Genomic DNA, 22345 nt, shown 5'->3' with positions numbered 1-22345 from the left:
TTGGCTCCGTCTTCTTCAGTCTATACTACAGCGTCATTAAGTGCCGCAGAAATTCCGACATTCTGCTACTGAGAGAACTAGAACCGTTCAGCTTCAGAGAGCCGCGATCGTGGCTATTATGTACTTAACAAGTTTTGTTGACTATCAGTTATCTGGGTTTCCATTATGTACCCACGTTTGAAAAGGGCCGAATCAGGTTGACTGCTCAATCTGACGGAACTGGTGACTTGTGGGCAGAGGAATGAATGCATACTTGCTTCAGAGAGTTTTTTTTATGAAGGTGAATAGATGAAATGGCTTTTAAGTACTCCCTACAAATGCTGTACGTAGCAAAATATTGAAGAAGTCGATGTGATAATACACCCCTTGTACTCGCGTCCGGGAAAACCGAGTTTGTGGAGTGTTTTCCAAGTTTTGACAAGGTTTAACCAAGGCTCAGTTGAGCTGTTAAACGCAGCCCTACTATTCGTTTGCTTGGCGCTGCTGGAGAACATCTTCCGCCCGCTCCCAAACATCCTTCTGACTTCCATTCGGGGGGCAGACCCATGGAACAGCATGTTCCGGTACGAGGGCGACATAGCCCACGTATTGCAAAAATTGAGCCGGGTGTTCCCCAATCACAGTCACGTCGATTTCCTCCCGGTTCCCGGTATATCCTGCCACCACTACTCGAGGATCCACTCTCCCATCAATACTTTCCGAGAAAAGAGTACGATCACATTTTTGTTGCAAGGAGCTTTCATACAATATATCCCAATCTATCAGGATAACAAGGCAACGTAGAGTCAGAGGTGCATTAGATAGAATGTCAAGCACCATGGCTTTGAACCGCTCTGGGGCTTCTTTATGTAGCTCCAGTTGCACGTCGACAAGAATATGACTGAGACGTCGATGGGATTTTAATGACGACCAAGGGAATGCCTCGTAATTATCACCAACGTCTACGGCCAAGTGCGTGAGGTTCTGAAAGAATTGGCGTTGGATGTCAGATTCGTCCAACCCTATGCTAGACAATGAGAGACGTCGAAGTTGGGGAAATTCAAGTGTCGAAAAGATAGACGCGAGTTTCTCCAGAATCGTCTTTGTCAAAGCACCTTGAGCGTAGCATGCAAAACTGCTGATATCGGTGCAAATTGCAAGAAGGTCCGTCAATACGGGATCGACGCTACCACTAATCAGGATGCCCTTGACATGACGTTTGAAGAATTCATGGGTCTTTGTACTGTTCGAAAGGGTATTCCAAAGCCGGTCGGGACGATGTGAAATGCGGTTGAAGCGGTCGACGACGATGTAGCTATACATCAGTGGTTCAATCCTGCACAGTTTAAAGAAGTCAAACAATGAAACACGAGATGAAACTAGGACAGACCTGGCTCACCACTCATTTACTTTGCGCGAGACTAACGCGAGCACTGAACCATCAACGTGGCCCAGATAATATGCACATTCAAATATACGTCTCTGTATTCTCTGGGGAAATTCATTGAATTGAGAAAAGGTATATGATCCTCTCTGGCGTTTCTTTTTCTTTTTCTTCTTGGCCGGTTTGACATGGTTCACGTCCGTTGTTGAGAGTAGAAACTCCTTCCGCGAATCTCCAGATTCGGGTAAAGATGTTGAAAGAGTCATCACTGAACGAGTGGTGACAGGTACAGGTGGAAGCAGTTTGAATTTTGTGACCTCCCGTTGAAATCCACACAACACATCAATGGCTCCGATCAAATAATTAATCCATCCTTGTTCAAAGTACGTTTACTACAGCCAGGTTACAGTTTGCCTCAACTACTCTAAAGAGTGAACATGGATATCTGATGTCCCCATACCCATCTTAAGCCTCCTATTACGCCGACGCATTAACATCTCTACATTTTCCCAAAATTCAGCGGCAGGCGCAATCATATACACCGAGTCCACGGGCATTTGAGGAAGTAGATATTTGGAGAAAATGGTTTTCGAGAATTTTTCTGGAAAGGACTGGGTTCTTCCTGCTGACCAGTAACAGATTACAATGCGATTATCAAATCTTCCAGATATCAGGTCAACACAGAATTGACGCTGATAGCTTTCAAATCGAGCCAACGTTTCGAGCAGACGGAGTGAAAGGTTGATAGAGACATATACCACTGAAGGGGGAAGATGGGATAATATGTCGGGAATCATTGTTCTGAACTTGTCGTACTCATCATACATGAATGCAGAGGAGGCGTCGATATGGAGATGATTGAGGCATTTAAGGGATTGCAAACCCTCCCATGATAATTGTTCGTGAGGCTCTGGGGTGTTATAAACACCTTGCATCTCTTCCCAAATGTTTGAACTTGAGAGGGAAAATCTGATTGCCAAGTGGGTCAAGTTCTGAAATATGGGTGCATGGAATATACATCCAGAGTCGGAAGGGAAGATACGAGAGGTCATCGATAGCATCTTCAACCTTGGAAAAGGCATATCAAGTAGGATGGAGGCCCACAATTTGCGATCGTGCGTGACTGGCCGAAAAGTCAGGCCAACAAGGTTGTTATGGCACGCTAACAGGAAATCCTGTAGGAAACAATCCTCTGGAACTTCATCGACTAGAAGGTACCTGACGTGACTCTGATAGAATTCAGCCGATTTCCCACAATCGGCCATGCGAGAAGTGAAAAAATATTCATACATGAGGTGTTCAATCCTACACGAGAACATCAATCTCATCTGCATTTATTACCCGTTGTACTTGAGACTTACCATCCGTTAACTTGTCTCGAAATGAGCGCCATATTCGCTGGTAAAGTTAAGTTTGAATGAAATGCATACTCGAAAATGAGCCTCTGTACGTCCGCCGGAAGGTCATTGAAAAGCTTGAAAGTCTCCAATAACATTTGTGGTATGTAGAAAGAGAATGGAGGAGGCGCTATGAAGTGTAGCGGGGGAGGTTGAACAGTGGTTTGACCCTGCAGCGGAAGTTTTGAAGGTTGAGGCGGTCAGTTTAAATCCACACGTCAAACTCGACATTACGAGATACATCGTGTTCGTGGCGGCTGGTTCCGATCACAAATATTGAGCCATCCCAAGTACAATTGCTAGCCAGGTTATTCCAGCATAGATGTTTATTTAATGCTACTCTCCCCCCTTTAAACCTCCGTATTACGCCGACGCGTTACATTCTCTACCTCCTTCCAAAAATCATCTACAGAATCACCTTTGAACACCCTGTCATTGGGCCTTCGAGGAAGCAGATATTTGAAGAATTCGGCCTTGGTGAGTAAGGGTTGTAAAAAAGTGTTCCCTGTTGGCGAGTAACAGACCACAATGCGAGCATCAATTCTTCCAGATATCAGGTCATCATAGAACGGACGCTGATGGTCTTCAGGTTGGGCCACCTCCCTGAGAAGTGCGGTCGGAAGGCAAATAGAGACATAAACTAGTCGAGGAGGAAGATGGGAAATTATGTCGGATACAATTGATTGAAGCTTATCATGGTCACGATTGTTTAATGCGAAAGTGGCGTCGACATGAAGATGATTAAGATTTTTGAGAGATTGCAAGCCAACCCATGAGAAACGCTCCCGAGAGTGCGAGGTGTTATGAACGTCTGCCATATTTCCGAGGATTGACCTTGCTAGGGTATACCTGATTTCCAAGTGGGTCAAGTTCTGAAAAATGGGTGTGCGGAATATACATCCAGAGTCGGAAGAGAATGAACCAGAGGATATAGAAAGCTGCCTCAAGCTTGGAAAAGGCGTAGCAAGTAGAAGAGAGGCCCACATCTGGCGATTGTGCATGACCGGCCAAAAAGCCAGGCCTCTAAGGTTGTCGTGGCACTTCGATAGGAGATCTTTGATAAAATCATCTTCTTGAACATCATCGATTACAATAAACCTGACGTGACTCTCGTAGAAATCAGGCGATTTTCGAGAACGACCAGCTCTCCTAGAAGCTATGATAGTCTTGTATATGAGGGGTTCAATCCTACACAAGAACATTCATCTGATCTCGATTGTTGACCCATTAGATATGAAACTTACCATCCATTAACTTCTCGCGAAACGAGCGCCAATTGCAATGCGGTTGGGTTGGAATAAAAAGCATACTCGAAAATCAGTCTTTGTACGTCCGCCGGGAAGTCATTGAAAAGCCGGAAAGTCTCCATAGAAGTTTGCGGTATGCAAGAATGACAGTGCAAGTTGCCTATGAACATGAAGGGGTGGCGTAGCATGTTGAACAACGTTTCAATATAAACCTAACTAGGGGCATATTAATAGTCGTGCGCAGTACACACGCAGCACACAGCCATCGTTGACTAATATGAAAATCTGATCGAACTACCATTTGCCCCTAACTTGCTGCGATAACACTGTGCAAAAAAATGCTGTTACGCGCTAGAGACCGAGCACAGGTTCAAGCACGACACAAAGATCATTTTATGCGTCTTCAGAAATATGATTGACACCTTCAAGTTCGTGGAAAATCGATCTGTCTATGTGCTCCCAAAGAATCAGTAAAGAACAGATCAAATTCTTTACTCGTGTCTTATCTAGTCGTCCAGAGTGAAACCGGCTAAAGGGGCTGATGCTGATAGGGATACCCATGGGCCATGGACCCCGGAGGCGCAGTATCCGAGCCTGCCTCCATGCGTATCTTCATTCCTCAGGAAGGTGGCGAGAAGAGAGGAAGAATGAAGAAAAAAAAATTGTACCTCTCGGCATCTTTCATTTCAAATTTACTGATTAACAGATCAGCTATGCTTTTAGGCCTTTAGTGAATGACAATAAAAATGGCAGTGCGGTGTTACCAGGCGGCTTCTCTCGATCCAAACAGTAACTGTCCAAGACATCGGCAAATTCAGCGACGTACAATGACTTAATGTTTTCATTCACCCACGCTAATTTCAAGGCTCCATGCGTCATTCTTCCATGCTTGGAAGAATGAAGGGTTGAAGGGTTGAACGTTATCTCTCTGTGCTGACAAGTTCATCGTCGTACTATGAAATCCTAGGATTTCATTTACATTCTCCTTGGCATCAGCGGAGCATAGCGGAACGTGCGAGGGGTTGACCAGCAAGGGGCATCTATACCCCACATTGTACAAGGATTGTTAAAAATATTATGCGCCTAACTTGTAACTTGTAAAGGTTTCAAACCGGATAGACATCGTGATACGATAAGAATGAGCATTTGCCGAACCAGTGAGCTCTTCAGCTTTGGCTGGCGGCCGCCTTTTCGGTGATCGCACGGTGCTTAGCCTTGAAGGCATAGAATTATAACGCAGTTCTAATTCCGAAGTGACGCAGCGACGCACTTCTCTGACGCGAAGAATGCAGACGAACGAGCCGGTGTGTGGGGTCCCGAAGTTCCACCGGGTCTGTCAAGTACTTTGATGTTCCCTGCGTGATGTCATTGTGAGTATTCATCCACTTATTCCCCAGATGCATACCTACCAGCTGATACCGGATCCCCAGTTCTCGGATCTTGAAAGTAGCTAATATGCTACTTGACTCAACTACGCCGTAGGGATCGGCGCTTTCTACATCATGAGTCGGCGATAGTACCCCTAGAACGTGTTTCTATTCTGGTGATCACATCTCCGGGTCGTTGGTTAAAATACCGAAGTAGAACAAGCAGAAAACAATTAAATAACGTAAGCTCACCACTTGCAACTGGCTTGGGACCCTAGGTATACCTCTCGGTTTAGGACCCCTCTGAGAAAGACCCCACCTATTCTTGACAGAGCCTTGACCAGTGGGTCCGCAAGTCCGGAATATCATTTGTACTTTGTGTCAGATGTCATGCATCATGATGGCTCGGAGGTGTCCGATCATTCAACTGATAAGTTAACCGCGAAGAAATTAAGTGAGTTTGCAAATGGGGGAAGTTGGCCGGCGAATTCCAGGCGACCTTTTGAGGCTAACCGGCCGGGCTGGTGGCCTCGACACGCTAAGAAAGTATCGGTTGGCGTGGGGGACCCAGGAATAACTTTCACAGCGGGTCATGAGGCGATGAAAGGATCAAGCTTATGAGCTATTTCAGATGGCAAGCGAGCGATATAGGATATAGATAGGATATAGTACGGTGCTGACGGCCACGGGAATCTTGACGGGGATCAAGATGTGCGGATAGTAGTATTGACATGTCCACGAGACGTTTGGAGTGACGACAGAGGGAGACGTGGGATTGGGGGTTTGTGATCGAATCAAGTGGACCTTTCGATGGTAGTGTGCATTCTTCTTGACGACGCTCGCATATCATTATAACAGATTATTACACAATTGGACGGCTGACACTGGAAAAGGGGACAACCACGCTTCTTTAGCAATCTAGAGATCGGACATATAAAGCATACCACGAAAGGAACAAGCATTCAGGGACAGCGTTGGCAAGATGGTCGATACTTAAGCCAGGACGTTCCGAAGGTACTTATTGACCCCGATATAGTCAGGAGGTCCAAAAAACATATGGGAATGTCAAATACGGGCCAGATTTCGGTTTTGCCGACAGGTGGAGCATTAATTAGGCGCCTATGTTTTCGTATGATGTGTACAGTACGGGTCCCGGAGCTCAAAGATCGCAGTTGCCAACAAAGGGTCCTGTAGATATACTGGTAAGAGCCCATCGTTATGGCTGACAGAACCTGTTGCATCCCATCGCTTGGTGGTGTACTCTGTACAGGACGTATTGAGCGGGTTCTGGCGCGACCCTAGGAAATGCTATGGCGCATGATTTGTGCATCGACATTTATCACAGGTGACGGGTATGGAGCCGAGTCCACTGAGTCACTTTGGACGGAAGATAAAACCATAAGAGTCCTGTTTGATTTCGGATGAAGCGTGTAGACATGTTGTCTGAAGGTCCGAGGGAGCGCTCGCCACGTGCTGGGGATGGCAGGATTCGGCGGGGGACCGGGGGAATGAGGAGGAGAGTGCCCAATGGGGGTGGATTGCCGGTTGCCGGGCCGAGGTTGAGGGTGAGATCCGGGATTGCAGCACTGATTTTGAGCCGTTCCGCATCCGCCACTGCTGGCCTTTCTCTCTCCCCATGGCCAACTATCTCCCCGTTCTACTCATATCCGTCAACGCTAATGCAATACCTGACGACAATGCTCTCACAACGATACCCTCGGGACAGGTCGACTATCTCTCCCACGACTGGCAGGAGGAGGACGTCTGGCGCTCCTGGAGGAACATGACCCGCCAAAAAAACGAAATCACCAACGGCGTTCGTTTGGAGAACGCGAGCTGGCGCACCTGGTGGAAACAGCGCAATAATCTCAAGACTGTCTCTCCAGAGACTCTTAATTGGTCTGTCTACCACCAGCTTGCATACCGTCTAACTCCTCTCATGAGCCCTTCCTCAGGCTCAAAGACTCTGACGTGACTTGGCTTTACGGTCCGCTACACAGGGCCGTCGAATGGACTCCTCCCCCAAGGCCGGCGCCCGTTCCTGACTCGGTTGACAGTGCCCCACGAGCATCTACGCAAGACCGTCTGGATCTACATTCTGCTTCGAGAATTTCACTATCACCTCGCACGAAGCCCATTCTCAAGCACCGCAGTATCAGCGAACTCCTCACCTCAGACCTTCCTCACTCTCCTATCTTCAGCCCACCCGAATCAGAAGACGAGTCAAATCGGTTTCCCCCCCTTTTTGCTACATCAGAGGAAAAATCTTCCACCAGCCATACCACTCACTCTCCCAAGCGTCCAGGGCTTGTACACACTAAGAGTGATACCCATGTCACCCGCTGGGGCCCCTCTCGTTTCCTTCGTAAGGAATCTCCGCCGCGCGTGCAGCCCTCATTGCCCAAATCAGATTTGTGTCAATCAACTTCCACCATACGCGCCTCAGGGGCAGTACGGAGTTCAGTATCACAAGATTCGCATTCAAGCGGGAGCAGCGAACCAGCGACGAAGAAAAAGCACATCAGTTTCAATACTTTTGTAGAACAATGTATTGCTATCGATAAACATCCTCACCAACACTCAAGAAGAAAAGGCTTTGATTTTGAGGACCTCGTTCACTTCGGTTACGATAACGGAGAGGACGAAGATGAGACATGGGATGACGACGACGGGTATGTTTCTATCTTTTCACAAATTTAGTTTCTCTGAATGTGTGTAAATAGTTATGAGGAGGACCGGGAGGACAACTTGTATGACGAAGACGACCCTCTCTGGATAGCAAGCCACGGTGGTGTAACTTCACGCCGCGGACATCTCGATGGAAGCGCGATTCATAGCGATTCTGACTCGGACGATGGGGTAATCGAGATCCGACCGTCGTCTTACCGACATGCGAACCTGGCGCAAAATTTAAAGCGAAAACCAATATCTCGATCTAAATCAGTTTCTTCGACGTCTTCAACGACAACATCATCTACATCCATTTCCTCAACGGGCGCTCCTCTACGCCGACGGCGTAAATCAGCTCCGTCAGGAGATAGTATACCCCCTTCGCATAACCTGTCGGTGCCCCCTCCTACATCTACATATCGCCCTCGTCCTCCTCATCCTTCGCACGCTGATCCGTGTTATCGAGATCGCGTTACAATTGCACCTATCCCTCCGACCCTTCTCAAGACGAATGGAGCGTGGGAAGAAGGTTTCGGCGATGAATGTGGCGCTAGTGATGACAACCTTTGGGATTTTGTTGCGCCCCAGTACGATGCAAATGGCAAACCTAATAGTAAATCATGGAAACACAGGCAAGGAGACAGTAGTAGACGAGAGGACGAAGCTGGTTCAGATGGTACTTCCGTGGAGCTTGTGTACGTACCGCCACTCGGCTCCGTATATGGTTATGGCGCAACAACGTACTGGCGCAATCGTGGTGCTACCGAAGAAGAAGACGACGATAATGAGGCCATAAAGGTTGAAGATGAGGATGAGTCGGATGCGCAGTTGACTAAGAAGAGAGAATATGAGATGGTAGAGAAATCACCGGTACTTGACGAGCATGAACCCAACCCGAGCTCTTCCGCTTTACCTGCGGAATCTACTCAATCTGTCGCAAATTCGCCCGTTCCTGTCGTCATTGTTGAATCCGATACCGACCTTTCATATCCTGCATCAGATATACCTGCTGAGTCGAGTCCCAATTCCTCAGTTGCGTCTTCTGTGGTGACGACACCCGTTCCTGTCCCATCAAGGGACCGGCAACCATTTGACGAGGGCCAAAGCCGAGACAGAGGGCGTAATACATCAATATCACCAATTGGCTCCAGCACCCCTAGCAAATCTAATTCTGGCGCCTCCAGCGGAGCACTTACGTCAAAGGGAAGGACCCAAAGTTACCAAGATCTACAATCTTTCCGTGGGGATTCACCACTTGGTGCCCCCTTCACAACTAACGAACGGAGAGGAAGGTTAACGTCGCGCGTGTCCTCAGCATCTTCTCTACGTGGTCACTCTAGCAGAAGTTACCAAAGTAGTAGTGGTGGACGAAGTGGTGAGAGCGGAAGTTTGAGTCCAAATGTTCACTCCAGCTCATCGCCAATGGGTGGTAGCCTCTCCCCTGATCAGAGTGATGCTCGACTAGGCGGCATTGGAAGTGTGTATGCTGGTGGTCGCCTGGGCGGACGCGAACGCGAACGGGTGGAAAGGGTGAGTTCCAACTCGAGCTTGAGTAGTAGAGGGTCTGCGAGTTGCAATGACGGGAGGAGAGGTAGAGATAGAGGAAGAAGAAATATCGGGTCTGGCTCTGGATCGAGCGTGAGCCCGACAGCAGGTACGATGAACCGGGAAAAAGAGACAGAGAGCGCAAGTTCATCCTGTGATAGTCCCGGCGTCGACATAGATGCGAGTATATGCTCTGCTTCATCGGAAGGGTCAACTGCGACAATCGTCCCAACACGGACTCCTTTGACACCTTCTTTTTCCAAGCATGAGCGAACAGCTTCAGCCTCGTCAACGAATTCGCAAACGACTCCTAGGTCGAAGATCAAGTCTCCTCCTCCCATCGTTCCTACGCCCCCATACCCTTCATTTCCAAGTACATCACCATCATACGCACCGGGTGAGGTTAGTCCTTCACCGGTTTTCACCGGTTTTGGTGATATTGGGCGGAGTGCATCAAGGTCATTTGAGAGAGCATCATCTGGGTCTCGGGATCGTTCTTCACCATCCTCTCCTCCTCTCAGAGTAGGAAATCTCGCAGAAATGGAACACGAACGAGAATTGGCGGAGTCAAGAAGAGGAAGGAATCGTAGTGCGGCTGGCTACGCTTGGGCTACCGCTTCGGATACGAGCAAAAGTGGAGAGGTACGGCTGGAATCCGTTACAAGTGGGCTCAGAGAGAGGGAAGCAGAGACGATTCTTAATAAAGCAGTTGGTATGGTGTCGAATGCGGGGGCGTACCTGAGATTCTGGCCGAGTGCTGGTGCGTCATAGTGGTGTGGCTGCGATACCGTGGATCCATTAATTCATTGCTGGTACTTGAGTACCGCACTCATGTTGTTATTTCATTATATGTTATTGCATCATCGTATCCTTCCTTCGCCCCTTTCTTTACATCGTTGAATGAACGTAATTCTTCTTGAGATTTGTCCTTTACAGTAAATCGGATAGGTGAACCAATGCATTATTATACGCATTTTTTTGATTTGTTTTTTTCGTATTTTAGATCGGTTTATAATCTGTGCATCTTTTTTTTGTGTGTACACGGATATGTATCTCGATGGTATTCAGAACTTTTTTTATTACTCTCTTTATTTCAATCAATCATTTTCTTTACATGGATGCTCATAAGGGTGTAAGCTCGACTTCCTGATAAGTATGGACAAGTTAGCATCTTGTGGATGACTTCGGGTTTGCGAGACAGAAAACCACCTAGACCGGTGAGAATGGCCTGCCCCTACCCATGCCGTTCGACGAAGGCCTCGCCATGGACTATGAATTGCTGTTGCTGCAGTTGGGACATGTCAGTGGATAGAAAATGAGTGCTTCAATACTTTCACTTTGAGTCAATCGTACGGGCTTCCAACGACATCTATATATATATATATATATATGAACTTGCAATATCTATTTCGAACGTAGATTGGGGCTTCGGGTTTCAAGTTGCAGGCACAGCTGGAGCAATGTGAGTTGAACCGACTTTTGTTCTTCCTTGACCTGTCCACTTGCATCACTGATGAGTCGTGAGTTTTCCAAGCGACATGTTTTACATAGGATAGATTGTCCGAAGAGGGCTGAGCATGATGAAGGCTCATTGATGATCAACGATGAACTGATATTTCATCACACCTATGATCTATCGTTAGGCTCTGACACCGTGATAGATTTATGACAGCAGTCCAGACTTCAGACTTGCATCATATAAGGACGCAGGCGCTCTCCCACCGATAAATCAATGCCCCGTTATTTTGAGATATCACGAATTTGATGTATCAAAACAATCCAAACATGATAATCTCTTTGGTTGTCCAATTGAAGAGTGCAGGCATGGCCCCTCTGCGACCCCAGGAGAGGAGCGTAACGCAAACCAAACTAATCCAAGTTGAAGATTCATGCTTCCAAGCAAAAAGGATGTTCGACCATGACCTCCTGCGGAGGTCAGAAGAAAAGTCTCAGCGCGAGCTAAGTTAACTATATGGAGTAACGCACTGTAGTCTCCTAGATAAGTGCATCTGGATTCAAGTCCAACACCGATGCTATGTAACAGAAATAGGTGTGGAGGATCATGAAAAGGGCGTAAAACGAAAGGTAATAATTTGATCACCGAATAGTTAAAGCTTCAGCTTGACACCGGTTCTCCACTTCGGATCCACAATGTCAGGGTTTCTCCTTCCAGATTTCTTGATATCTCAAGCTGTGGCGGTTACCTTCACCTCCGGATTGTTTCTTGGCTTCTACGTTTCTGTGGCATTCGCCAATCGATGGTTGGTCTTAAGTAATGAAGGACGGAAGTTTAGCGCGAACACAGTTGGTTTATGCTTGCTACCACCAATATGTTTATATGATTGCTGTGCTGGTAATGATTGCCAAGCGCTGGTTGTGGATACGTCGATTGCCGAAGCAACTGACGTAGAACAGGGATATGAAGTAGGCGAGCACGTCGAACCGCCTTAAAGGCCCATTGTGGAGGTTAGTCAGTAATCCTAGAGAATTGAAATCATACGTTTTGGGGAGTCGGAATAGCGAGCTGCTACAGGAGTGATTGATTTACTTGAGGACACCATACTGGAAGGTTCATTTCATGAACCATAATTTAGCCAAGGATGACGATTCAATTTCTCGGATGTATCGCCTGTGGATCCCTCGACCGAAGCGGAGGTCCGTCATGTAATTGCCGACTTCTCTCTGGCTTGCCGGTGTCATCATACCATATACCTACGCATCGCGAATATTCACAATTCAGGCATTCGACCCCACAAGTGGGGGAAAGTCAATGTGGTAGTCGTTTTCGAATCATAGTCATCCCACTTTCAACTTCGACCATAGTACTGAGTACATATTGCACTGGTGATTTTGTTTCAATGAGAGGAAAGTGGGGACTTCTAGAAGGTAGTGGTTACACTTACTTCTTCCACCTGCGACAGGACACTGGTATGGCGAATCTGGAAGCCACTGGAAGCCTCTGTTGCGCAATGGAAACAGCAATGGGGAAACCCAACTCCAGATTCTTGTTCGGATTCTCATGGAATCTGGGATTTTGTACGCGGCCATAAGTATCGCCCACTTCGTGACATACTTCACCCAATACCACTTTGCTATCCATGCAAATGCAACAATCGTGAGTCCTTGGTTCTCTTGATTTTATAATATCAATGACCAACTGACCATTTTTGTTTCTTTTGTTTCTCTTGTAGTATCCCGTCGTAATTGGCATTGTGTACAGCCTTATTATCACCCGTCGAGTCGGGAAAAAGAGACTTGAATATCAGCGCACTGCAAGCCAGAAAAAGAAAACAGCAACGAAATCGAAATGACCCTCCAAGTTGCCAAATAAGATTCTTCTGAGGGATCCTTCGATTAGTATATGAGCAGATTCCCGCATGGACAACAGTTCTATGTAAAATCAATCAGTGTTGGAAGCGGTGGCATATATCACCGTAACGACTTTGCAGGTATGCACCGTATCAAGTGCGATGCCGGGTGCAATACCCTATATCAAGCCATTGTGTTTCAATAGCCTTTACTGTTGCGGGTGGGAACGAGGGCAGTGAAACAGATTCGCGTAGCTCAGAGATGGTGGCAAGATATGGAAGTGGTTGATAAGTTGAAACGTTCAATGAGGAATCAGTCAACCTCATCATGATGTGCTTCCGCATTGCACCTTGTTTGATTTTTCGTTTCAAACAGCTTGACACTCACTCTGCGACCATTGGATGTTTGTAAGACCGCGCATGTATAGCCACAACGCACTTCTTGTGTTATCATGAGCAATACTTCCAAAGGGCTCGCGTCCGCCTTCCACATATGCAGTGGCTTTCGAGACCAAGTTCTTCTCTCCCCGCAGTTTGCTAAATCGTATTAATCCGAACAAAAATTCGAATTGTCCTAGTCATCCTGAATATCATGGAAGACAAACGCGTCAAGGTAAGTTAAGCAATTGAAATTACTCTGCATTATCTTTCCTTCATACGTCGAGATCATTAAAAGTCAATTATGAGAAATTTGAGTTTCATATGTATCAATGCCGTGCAACTGTACGATACCAGCCAGTTAACATCAACAGAACGGAGCAACCAAAAACACCAGCTACTCACCTAGCTAGATCGAAAAATACCCTCCTCAACCCACACAAAAAAGAATACAAAAGAAAAGAGAAAATCAGAGAATTCAAAATCAAGTCCCACTACTCATCTCCAACAACGCCTCAATACTCTTCCCCAAATCACCTTCCTTAGCTTCCAACACCCAATCCACAACATCCTTATCAACCGCCGGGAAAATCTGCCTCAACGTATCTCGTGCAGCTGTCGCAGCTTGTTCATGTGCATGATCAATCTCTGCTTGCACACCAGTAAAATCCAAATTGGGAGTCGGCGTTCTTGAAATACCAGGGTCAGCCAAAGATTGTATGCGTGGTGGAAGTGGAGGAGCGGATGGCGAAGGTGCCATAGGTGATGCTTGATTTGGATATGGTCCTAGATTGGCCCGTCTCGAGGGCGAATCTTCTGGGCCGTTATATGAACCGACAAATCCAGGTGTTCCACTAGGCGACTGTAGTGAAGGCGATTGTCCTCTCCTGACCCTAGGTTTATACGGAGTTTGTACAGGCGCCAAACCATCACCTGCATTCAAAGCAGACGGTGTTCTTTGATGTTGACCGTCCGGACTCAAACCCTCTCTCTGATCCCTGCCAAGCTCAAACGGTGAAAATGGTCCCGGGAGGTTAGAAAGTCTGTTCTCGGCACCATCCAAAGCTTCTGTGAATATCCGACCAATGGCGTTAAGTGGTTTAGACACCGCATCTCCAGTTATCTGTAAAAGACGTTTGGCATCTTCGGAGAGAGCTTGAACGGGCGCGTTAAGTGACAATGGTTGAGCAGATTCTTCGCCGGCGTGGGGTGATTGTGGAGTTTCGAGCTGTACATGACGCTCTCTGATACCGGGTGAAAGAGGTTCTACCGGTGGAAGTTCCCGAATAGCTTGTTCCACGTTCCTGGCGTCAAAGAATGAATATGAAAATCTGACATAATTGTATTATGCGCTCACTGTTCAAACTCTTCTTGTGAAATGCAGGAAAGCGATGTATGATCCATAGTCTCAATGAAAGACACTGCACCCATCTAAAGTCACCTCTGTCAACTGACGTCCAGAAGAAGACATGACGCCTTACTAGACTGGAGAGATAGTATCCCGCTTCACTCTGCAGCTTCGAAGGCTTCCTGAAACGACTTATGAATCTGAGAGTGCAAGTCAGTAAAGATGCAAAACGACTAATGATCAATAACAAACTCGATATTTGACAGCAGATGTTCAGGGTTGGCCTTAAGAACAACATAAATCAGAATCGGGACAAAGGAATCTGCCCCTTCCTCCTTCTTGAGATGACGTAGCAATCCTGAGAGAAATTATTGATATAGATTTCATGGATAGAAACAAGGCAGGCAACGGACCGAAGATGACTTTGCAGCTATTCAAGATGCAGATGAGTTTGTCCCGTGGAGCCTTGTAGTGATTGATTTTCACAAGTTCTGCAGATGAAAATTGTCGGTCGCTGAGAACCACTATATTTCAGTTTGCTAACCTTGTTGAGCAAACATAAGGAACCCTTTGCTTCCCTCTCCTTCAGGAATATCCAAATGTTTCTCTTCTATCCATCCGAAAAGCGCTAGTCGTTGCGATAACACACGGTCACGTTCCAAGTCGTCTGTAGTTACAGGACGTGGGGGGATCGCTCGCTTTACCTGAGGCGTGAATGTACTGACCCAAATAAGATGAATGTGAGACATGACACAAGTAAATGAACTCACAAGTCATAAAGTCTATTCATGACTAGCTTTTCCATACCCTCCATCGCATTATCAAACTCTGCATCAGACGCGTTCTTCCAGACATCGCAATTACGCATCTGAGTTGAAATGAACTGTTCTCTTTTTAGTAAAACAATCCGACTCGCGATCCGACATGGCAGACTCACGTCAAGGAAATCATGGATTATCTTAATTTGATCATGGACAGTAAATGTTCGCTTTGCGAAATTACTCAGAAATCTTTTCAACAATGAGCTACACATAAGCTTGAACACAAAACGTTGATGAACGTACGACCGTAGATACTTAGACACGGGTTCGGCACTCTTTGTCTTCATCTGGTCGAGAAATTTCTGGAAATCAAACTGTCCTTCTGTGGCTTTACTGCCATTACCATTGTTGGAAGAGGAGGAGCCGACACCAGGACTAGAAGCACCACTCCCCCTACCCGCAGGAGTCGTTGACCTACTGGCTATAGGAGACCTTCCATCGTCTGCCCTTGCGGGCTGTTCCTGCTGCGCAGCGAATGAAGACAGCGTTGCTGGTGAAGCTATTGGCTTAGCCACTTCCAGTGAATGTGGTCTGTTCTTAGGGGAAAACGACGGTATTGTAAACGTTCGTGCAATTGCAGCCAAGGAAGGAAAGGAAGAGGAAGAAGAGGAAGCTGAAGGACCCGGATGAACTTGCGCAGTGGATGAATATGCCGAGTCTTGGCTTTGTGAAGTAGACACTGTAATTTGTGACGGGTCATCTTTCGCTGGAGGAGATGGAGGAGACGGTGAGTGTGTAGTGGCGGGTGATGGATGAGATTCAGCGGATCCCCAAGCATCATGAGCTGCTTGCTCTTCAGCACTCTCGGCGAGGGGGTCAAACTCGCTCAAGACATCCTTTAGTATAGGCTCTGGTCTGTTGTCTGAGGATTTGGCAGAGTCGTGAATAGGTGTATGATTGTTAAAGAGCGCTGAATCCGATGTGTCTAGTTCGGGCTTGATTGGACGATCGGCGAGGTTGAACTGGACAGAGTCGTCCCTCCATGGATCTGGGGGATATGCGTCTGCTGGGCTGTCTGGGAGAGGCGCTGAGGAGGATATGTCGGTCATTGGGGAAGAAGGAGTGGGTGGAGTTGAACAGGCTCAGCTGCGGGCACGTGCCATACGCGTCTCGGCAGTAAAAAAGCCAGAGACACCCGTTTCTCGACCCCGGCCTCCGTACAAGAGCCTATCTGCTACAGCTTTCACTTCAAATCGCCCATCCCGACACTGTCGGCCAGAAAGACGCCAGGAATGCACCCAGTCCGAGTGCTTAGTCATCATGTGAATTCTGTTGTCGCTCCGAACGCGTCTTTGTTTGTCTTTATACCCCCACATACCCTTTCCTTCTCTTCCTATTCTTATTAGATATCCCAATGGGCCGCGCTCTTTTCTCCCAAAACTACTCTTCTGTTCCTGTTCCCGCCGTACACGAGGAGCCTGATCCAGCCAACTCTGCATTAAACGTGCCCTGCGAAAAATGGAGTGTCTGGAACCAGTTTGACCCGGATTCCGAAGACTTTTTCCAAGACGCTCAGCTAGAACGTTTTATTGACGGTCCCATCGAAAACTCTATTGAAGCGGATAACGTCAGCGAAGCGCCCCACGTCGTCGTCTTAGAGGACGTCAGGGACGATAGCTCTAGTCCTTCCAGCGCCTCTTCTGACGATAGCAACGACGTCTTCAGTGACGATAATGACAGCCCCATGGCCGTTGGAACAGATGATCCTGCCTCCCTTTTAGCGGGTGCTTATACTCCCGTCGATTGGCAGCAACGCTTCCTTGAAGCTGGCTCTGATCCTCACTATCAGAGCCGTCCCACTCGCATTCCCCATCGCGGCCCACGTCGTATTGGTTATTCTCGTCAATATACCACCAATATTCCCGATTCTCATCTCCGATCGTCCACAGTCTCCGTCTTCGTTCCGCCGGCCCCATACAGGACTGTGTCCTCTACCTCCGCTACAGCCGCCCCTGCGGCGCCAATGCGATCTCAAGACGCACCCACTCATATCTCCGCTCGTTCCCCTGTATCTCGTCGTACTGTTAGCATCACTCCTATCAACATACCCAGCGAGCCTTCGCTTCCAAGCCCTGTATCTCCTACGACTCCAACTAACCCGTCCCCTCACGTTGTGTATCCTACTACCACTAATAATCTTGTAACACCCTCCCCCGCCCCAAACACAACTCCCCGCATCTACACTTGGAACCGCTTTCCTGGAATGTCCCCCAGTCCTACTCGCGACAGTCCCCTTACAAACCCTCGCGCTCGGCTGTCGCTGAGTCGCATTGACACTCTTTCCACATCCATGGGACAGCGCTCATACAGCGCCCCCGTTGCTGTGTATGACCACGTTTAACGCCTTTATGTTTCCAAAGGTCAGCTAGACGCTGAATCTACCTAAAATCCTTCTTTGGAAAAAAATCGTGCGTAATTAAGCATCTACCGCCCGACTATGTAATCCCTATGATTCTTTTTCTTTTTTTGCGCCTCATATGCTTGTCTTTTCTTTTAATCTTCACTTATGCATTCTCTTGCTATCTGCCTGCGTGCTCTTTGCTATACTTCCTTTCAAAGTTGAAAATTCTTTTCACACTCGCTTGACGCTTTGTTATTACGGGTACCAAACACTATGTATGGTCGACTCGTACCTTTGTGTGTTAGATGAATTGGCATCTTGTATTTCTCGGCTTTCTAGTGGATATCTCGTTCGCATAAAAAGACTCATTAGTAGTTTAAATTGTAAGCTAACTATAGATTCCTTTCTATTCCTTCAAAAGGGTCATTGCTTGAGACACAGCATAATGCAAATAGCGAATAACTAATCTCGGCGCTATTAACTTTACATACTGATATACTGCGCGTCAACTTATCCCCATCGCGCATCCCATTGCCCCACACTCTCCACAAGAATACACATTACACCACCCCTTTTCTCCTTTGGGGGCATCACAATTAAACACCAAGTGTCTTCCCCATCTTCTCTTGGCAAATGCGCAGTTGCTGGATCATGAGTTGATACCAGTGATTCACTCTTCTTGGCCTTGATACCAGATGATTGGGATGGTAAATATACGACAGGGGAGTTCGTGATACCGTGAACAGTCATTGCGACGAACATGTCATCTGAAGATGGATGTGATGATGGCTTCATAGATTCTTTCAAGTATGTCCTGTGAAAAAAGTAATAAGAAAAAAACAAACGTCAACGAGGTGTCATAAAAAAAAGCGTTTTTGATGGATCTAGAAACGCGAAACTCCCGATTTAAGCAAAATGAGATTGGCGAGATCGGCCAGAGTTGAAAAAAGAAAAGAAAAGGAATTATGGCTTTCGGCCCATTTAGCGGCAGGCGGAAGCGAGACACGTTCTTTCACATGGTTTCTTCCCGGAGAAACGTACCGCAGACCTAATAAAAATAAAAATAACTTACGATGTCGTATCAATCATTAATTGGACGAACTCGGGAGGTAAAAATCCCGTCCACCGTAGGTGTACGATATTCCCCACTCGACTGGTAGTTGGAGGGTCATATAGTGCGACGTATGGGTCAACGCGATCATTTGCAAAAAGCCTACGACAAAAATAAAATAAATGAGTAACTGCTGGAGTTTAGAAATAAGTGTATGGTTTTCTTACCTTTCAGCGTGTAAACCAGCCATACCTACCCATTCATGTAAAGCTGATATATCATGTTCCCAGTCTTCCAATTCATCTTTTTGATTCTGATTTGGACGGGGTGGTATAGATGATGGATTGGGTATCCATACATTCTCGAGAAATTTCTTCTCGCAGTCGACTTTATGAGTCGTCGGATCAGCCACAGGTACTTGACTAGTCCATCGTTCGAGGGCATCTGAAAGATTAAGTCCTGCTATCAGAAGACGAAAGGCTTCAAAGGCGAGGAAAAACGAAGATTGACTCCTCTAAGTTCGCAAGCGCAAACTCGTTATTCAAACGAACAGCTGATAAGAACTAATTTGAACCATATACCCCGACTGGATACTATCCAAACAACAAACCAAAAAAGGTTTCCGCGACATGAACTCACCATCGTTGATATCTATATCGGTAGAACAATAAATAACATTCCAAGCCCCTTTTGAGGATGTCTTGGTATTCGGACCTTGTCGAACATTTGGACCACCAACAGCAACAAATCCCGTATCCCATGACTCCAGAACGCGCCGTATTCGCGATCGCATTGGACCAGTCTCGGCATTTTGATGCAATGGCCAAGATATGACTATCGCCAGAGGGGCCCTCGTGCGTTAAATAACTGGCATTATCAGACAATGCTTTGCCGCACTCACCGTATCGTTCGTCATTCTGATGTTTGAATGTCATTTTTTGACCTACAAGGCCCAGTTTTTCGTACGTCTCTTTGTCAATACACGACGTCAAGACACCGCGCGTATCGATACACCAAACATCGCGACTTTGATTGTTCTGCTCTTGCCCCAGACTTAACGCAAGGATCGCACTGATGGGTTTCTATTGATCAAGGATGTGATTGAACGCCAGTGATAAATGAGCTCCACCTTTCAGAACCTCCTTGTAGCGCGGCTGATTTATATTGTCGCACAAATGCCGGACCGGCAGCAAAGACTTTTTCTAGATCCACTCTCCCTTTTACATATTGCGTGCTGAGACGAGATAGAGCGTTTTCGAGTTCGATACAACATCCCGCGGGAAAGACAATGTCTACCTGAAGAGGAGAATATTCGAGCTTGACGCCAGAAATCAAATTGGTTCAGGAGGCTGGGCTGACCTGGCGGGTGAAGGGATGAGAAGAGGCCAGAGCTTCGATCCGTGAGGGACTTGAAACTTTGATATGTCGTTTTTCAAATGAGCCCATCATGGTGAAAAGGAAGTTGCGTCGTCACATCCCAGAGCAACAAAATCATTAAACATTATATTACATTACAATCCTCAATAGCTTGAATTACGCCGCTTCCTAGATAGAAGCTGTTTTGTATCGAATGATGGGTAAATCTATGCAACGTCCAAGACCACGCCAGGAGACCCCGGTTAAGCAAGAGGCGCACGAACGTATTTCCTCCTGTATTTCTTGTCGACACTCTCGAGATAGTAAGCACCAGGCCAAATGTTATCAATGGATCCTTCAGGAACGTAGTCAACAGAATTGTGGTTCTTTTCACGGAGCTATGATGCAAAGGTCAGCCGAAGCTACTGAGTAACAAGGGTGTTAGACTTACACAAAGAGCATCAACAAATTCTTGGGGTGATGCAACAGTCATCTGGGCGAGACGGTTGCCAAGATCAAGTTTCTCACGAATCTCCGTCGTATCACCCTTCACACGAGCTGTGAAGAAGCTGGCGGCACAACCACTGCCGAAGGCAAACAGACTGAAGCGTTTGCCTTTTAATGTAGCTGAATCGACGGTCGAGAGAAGGGACGCAAGACATCCATAGAGGGAGGCGGTGTACATGTTGCCTAGACGGCGCGAACAAGCCATAGCAGGGTCAACCTTTTCTGCGAAGTTATTTTTGCCAGCAGCAATGAAAGTCTTCTCGACGTTCTTGTCTGTAAGAGACTCTGCATGAGTGGCTTTGAGGAATGCATCAGGATTGGCGACATTGGAGAAACGGGGTGCGGTTGGATTAGTGAGGAAATCGTTGAATAGCATCCGAGCGTGGCCCTTCACAGCTTGCTTGCCATAGGGAGAGTGGAAGATAGCATAGTCAACATCTTCAAGCGAGAATTCGGCTTTGACACCCATGCGCTTGGCGACTCTGGCATATTTATCCTTGAAAGCAGAGTAGGCTGCATCTAATGCTGCAATGTAGGTTACGACGGAAACAGGGCCGTCGACTTCTGGGTATTCGGAGTCAAGTCGGGGCTTGTAGAAGTCGTATGTGTTGGCCATGTAGTTACCATGAATAGCTGTATAGCTTGTCAGAAACAGAAATAGAGAGTAAGATGGAAGTCTCACGTTCAAATACCACGGGAGCATTAGGACCAATGAGAATCGCGCAGGCACCTGCACCGCCAGCAGGACGGGCAGCACCTTCAGCATAGACGGCAATATCGCCAGCAACGACAATGGCATTACGTCCATCCCAGGAAGTAGACTCAACCCAGTTAATGGCATTGAAGAGGGCCGCGGTTGAGCCATAACAAGCATTCTTAGAGTCAATGCCCTCAATATCTGTGTTTCCAGATTCGGCAAAGAGTTCCATGAGGGTAGTCTTGACGGATTTCGACTTGTCGATGATAGTCTCAGTACCAACATCAATACGACCAATCGACTTGGGATCGACGTTGTACTTTTCGAGAAGGCCGGCAACAGCTAGGTTGGTCGTGAGCATATAGTCCACACACAAGAGGGAGAATCAAACCATTTAAAGCGAAAGAATTGATATCCTCGCGGTCGTCTGGCCAGGCCATGTATTCCTGCCCAAGGCCAATGGTATATTTGCCCTTCGAGACGCCATCGAAGTCCTCGAGCTCAGACTCGGAGACACACTTTAGGTACTGGTAAGCTTTACACCCCTCAATGCAAAAAGAGACTGAGACTGACGCGACGTGGAAAGTAGACTTCCATACCGAGGACGCCGACATCCTTCGGACGGGGGAATTCTGGTTCGGGGATAGAGTTGGAGATAGAAATGGTCATGGTGGAAGTCTGGAGGGTTGGTAGGTGTTGGTGGGCAAGGAGGGGATGAATCAGGGTGTGTTGCTGTGGTGAAATATATAACCAGCGAAAAAACCCAAGGAATGGGCCCAAATTATTTGTGGTACGATTTGAAGATGCGCCAGATCCCATCCCGATCACACCTTTCCATCTTGGTCCACCGCTTGAACTGGTTCGACTTCGCACCGTCAAATTTTTAGTCGTTCCTCGTGAGAAGCCATCCTTGTTGGCGTAAAATAGCTGTAAAAAAACATGCCTTGGC

At 47.1% G+C, this 22345-nt stretch overlaps 7 protein-coding genes across 7 annotated transcripts; 3 read left to right on the top strand and 4 right to left on the bottom strand.

Moving 5' to 3' along the window:
* Positions 1-275: 275 nt before the first annotated feature.
* AGABI2DRAFT_193276 (hypothetical protein) lies at positions 276-1315 on the bottom strand. Its single transcript, XM_006461856.1, has one exon. It carries the CDS (start codon positions 1300-1302, stop codon positions 463-465), a length of 840 nt encoding a protein of 279 aa, XP_006461919.1. The 5' UTR covers positions 1303-1315; the 3' UTR covers positions 276-462.
* Positions 1316-2314: 999 nt separating this feature from the next.
* AGABI2DRAFT_136806 (hypothetical protein) lies at positions 2315-2754 on the top strand (the record flags this gene model as incomplete). Its single annotated transcript, XM_006461855.1, has 2 exons — positions 2315-2668; positions 2725-2754. A coding segment is annotated over exon 1 (223 nt), but the record flags the coding sequence as incomplete, so codon positions are not given.
* Positions 2755-7010: 4256 nt separating this feature from the next.
* Positions 7011-10360, top strand: AGABI2DRAFT_118767 (hypothetical protein; the record flags this gene model as incomplete). The annotated part of the gene is made up of 3 exons (XM_006461854.1): positions 7011-7273; positions 7330-8046; positions 8098-10360. 3 exons carry the CDS (start codon positions 7011-7013, stop codon positions 10358-10360), a joined length of 3243 nt encoding a protein of 1080 aa, XP_006461917.1.
* Positions 10361-13572: 3212 nt separating this feature from the next.
* AGABI2DRAFT_178887 (hypothetical protein) lies at positions 13573-16493 on the bottom strand (the record flags this gene model as incomplete). The annotated part of the gene is made up of 11 exons (XM_006461853.1): positions 13573-13618; positions 13681-13720; positions 13741-14579; positions 14633-14706; positions 14757-14823; positions 14876-14981; positions 15037-15114; positions 15168-15343; positions 15394-15506; positions 15561-15633; positions 15688-16493. 9 exons carry the CDS (start codon positions 16491-16493, stop codon positions 13760-13762), a joined length of 2313 nt encoding a protein of 770 aa, XP_006461916.1. The 3' UTR covers positions 13573-13618; positions 13681-13720; positions 13741-13759.
* Positions 16494-16798: 305 nt separating this feature from the next.
* AGABI2DRAFT_70554 (hypothetical protein) lies at positions 16799-17785 on the top strand (the record flags this gene model as incomplete). Its single annotated transcript, XM_006461852.1, has 2 exons — positions 16799-16979; positions 17043-17785. The coding sequence occupies 2 exons, from the start codon at positions 16799-16801 to the stop codon at positions 17783-17785; spliced, it is 924 nt and encodes a 307-aa protein (XP_006461915.1).
* Positions 17786-18274: 489 nt separating this feature from the next.
* Positions 18275-20282, bottom strand: AGABI2DRAFT_205938 (hypothetical protein; the record flags this gene model as incomplete). The annotated part of the gene is made up of 8 exons (XM_006461851.1): positions 18275-18599; positions 18858-18998; positions 19064-19258; positions 19466-19523; positions 19572-19670; positions 19738-19878; positions 19976-20132; positions 20196-20282. 8 exons carry the CDS (start codon positions 20280-20282, stop codon positions 18296-18298), a joined length of 1182 nt encoding a protein of 393 aa, XP_006461914.1. The 3' UTR covers positions 18275-18295.
* Positions 20283-20287: 5 nt separating this feature from the next.
* Positions 20288-22183, bottom strand: AGABI2DRAFT_193269 (hypothetical protein). Its single transcript, XM_006461850.1, has 5 exons — positions 21970-22183; positions 21788-21914; positions 21382-21738; positions 20644-21332; positions 20288-20590 (listed from the first exon to the last, which is right to left on the bottom strand). The coding sequence occupies exons 1-5, from the start codon at positions 22063-22065 to the stop codon at positions 20456-20458; spliced, it is 1404 nt and encodes a 467-aa protein (XP_006461913.1). The 5' UTR covers positions 22066-22183; the 3' UTR covers positions 20288-20455.
* Between the last annotated feature and the right edge of the window lie 162 nt (positions 22184-22345).

Source organism: Agaricus bisporus, assembly GCF_000300575.1.
Source record: "Agaricus bisporus var. bisporus H97 unplaced genomic scaffold AGABI2scaffold_6, whole genome shotgun sequence".
Taxonomy (NCBI): Eukaryota; Fungi; Basidiomycota; class Agaricomycetes; order Agaricales; family Agaricaceae; genus Agaricus; species Agaricus bisporus.
Note: the sequence above shows the minus strand (reverse complement) of the source record. Positions and strands in the feature narration are given on the sequence as shown.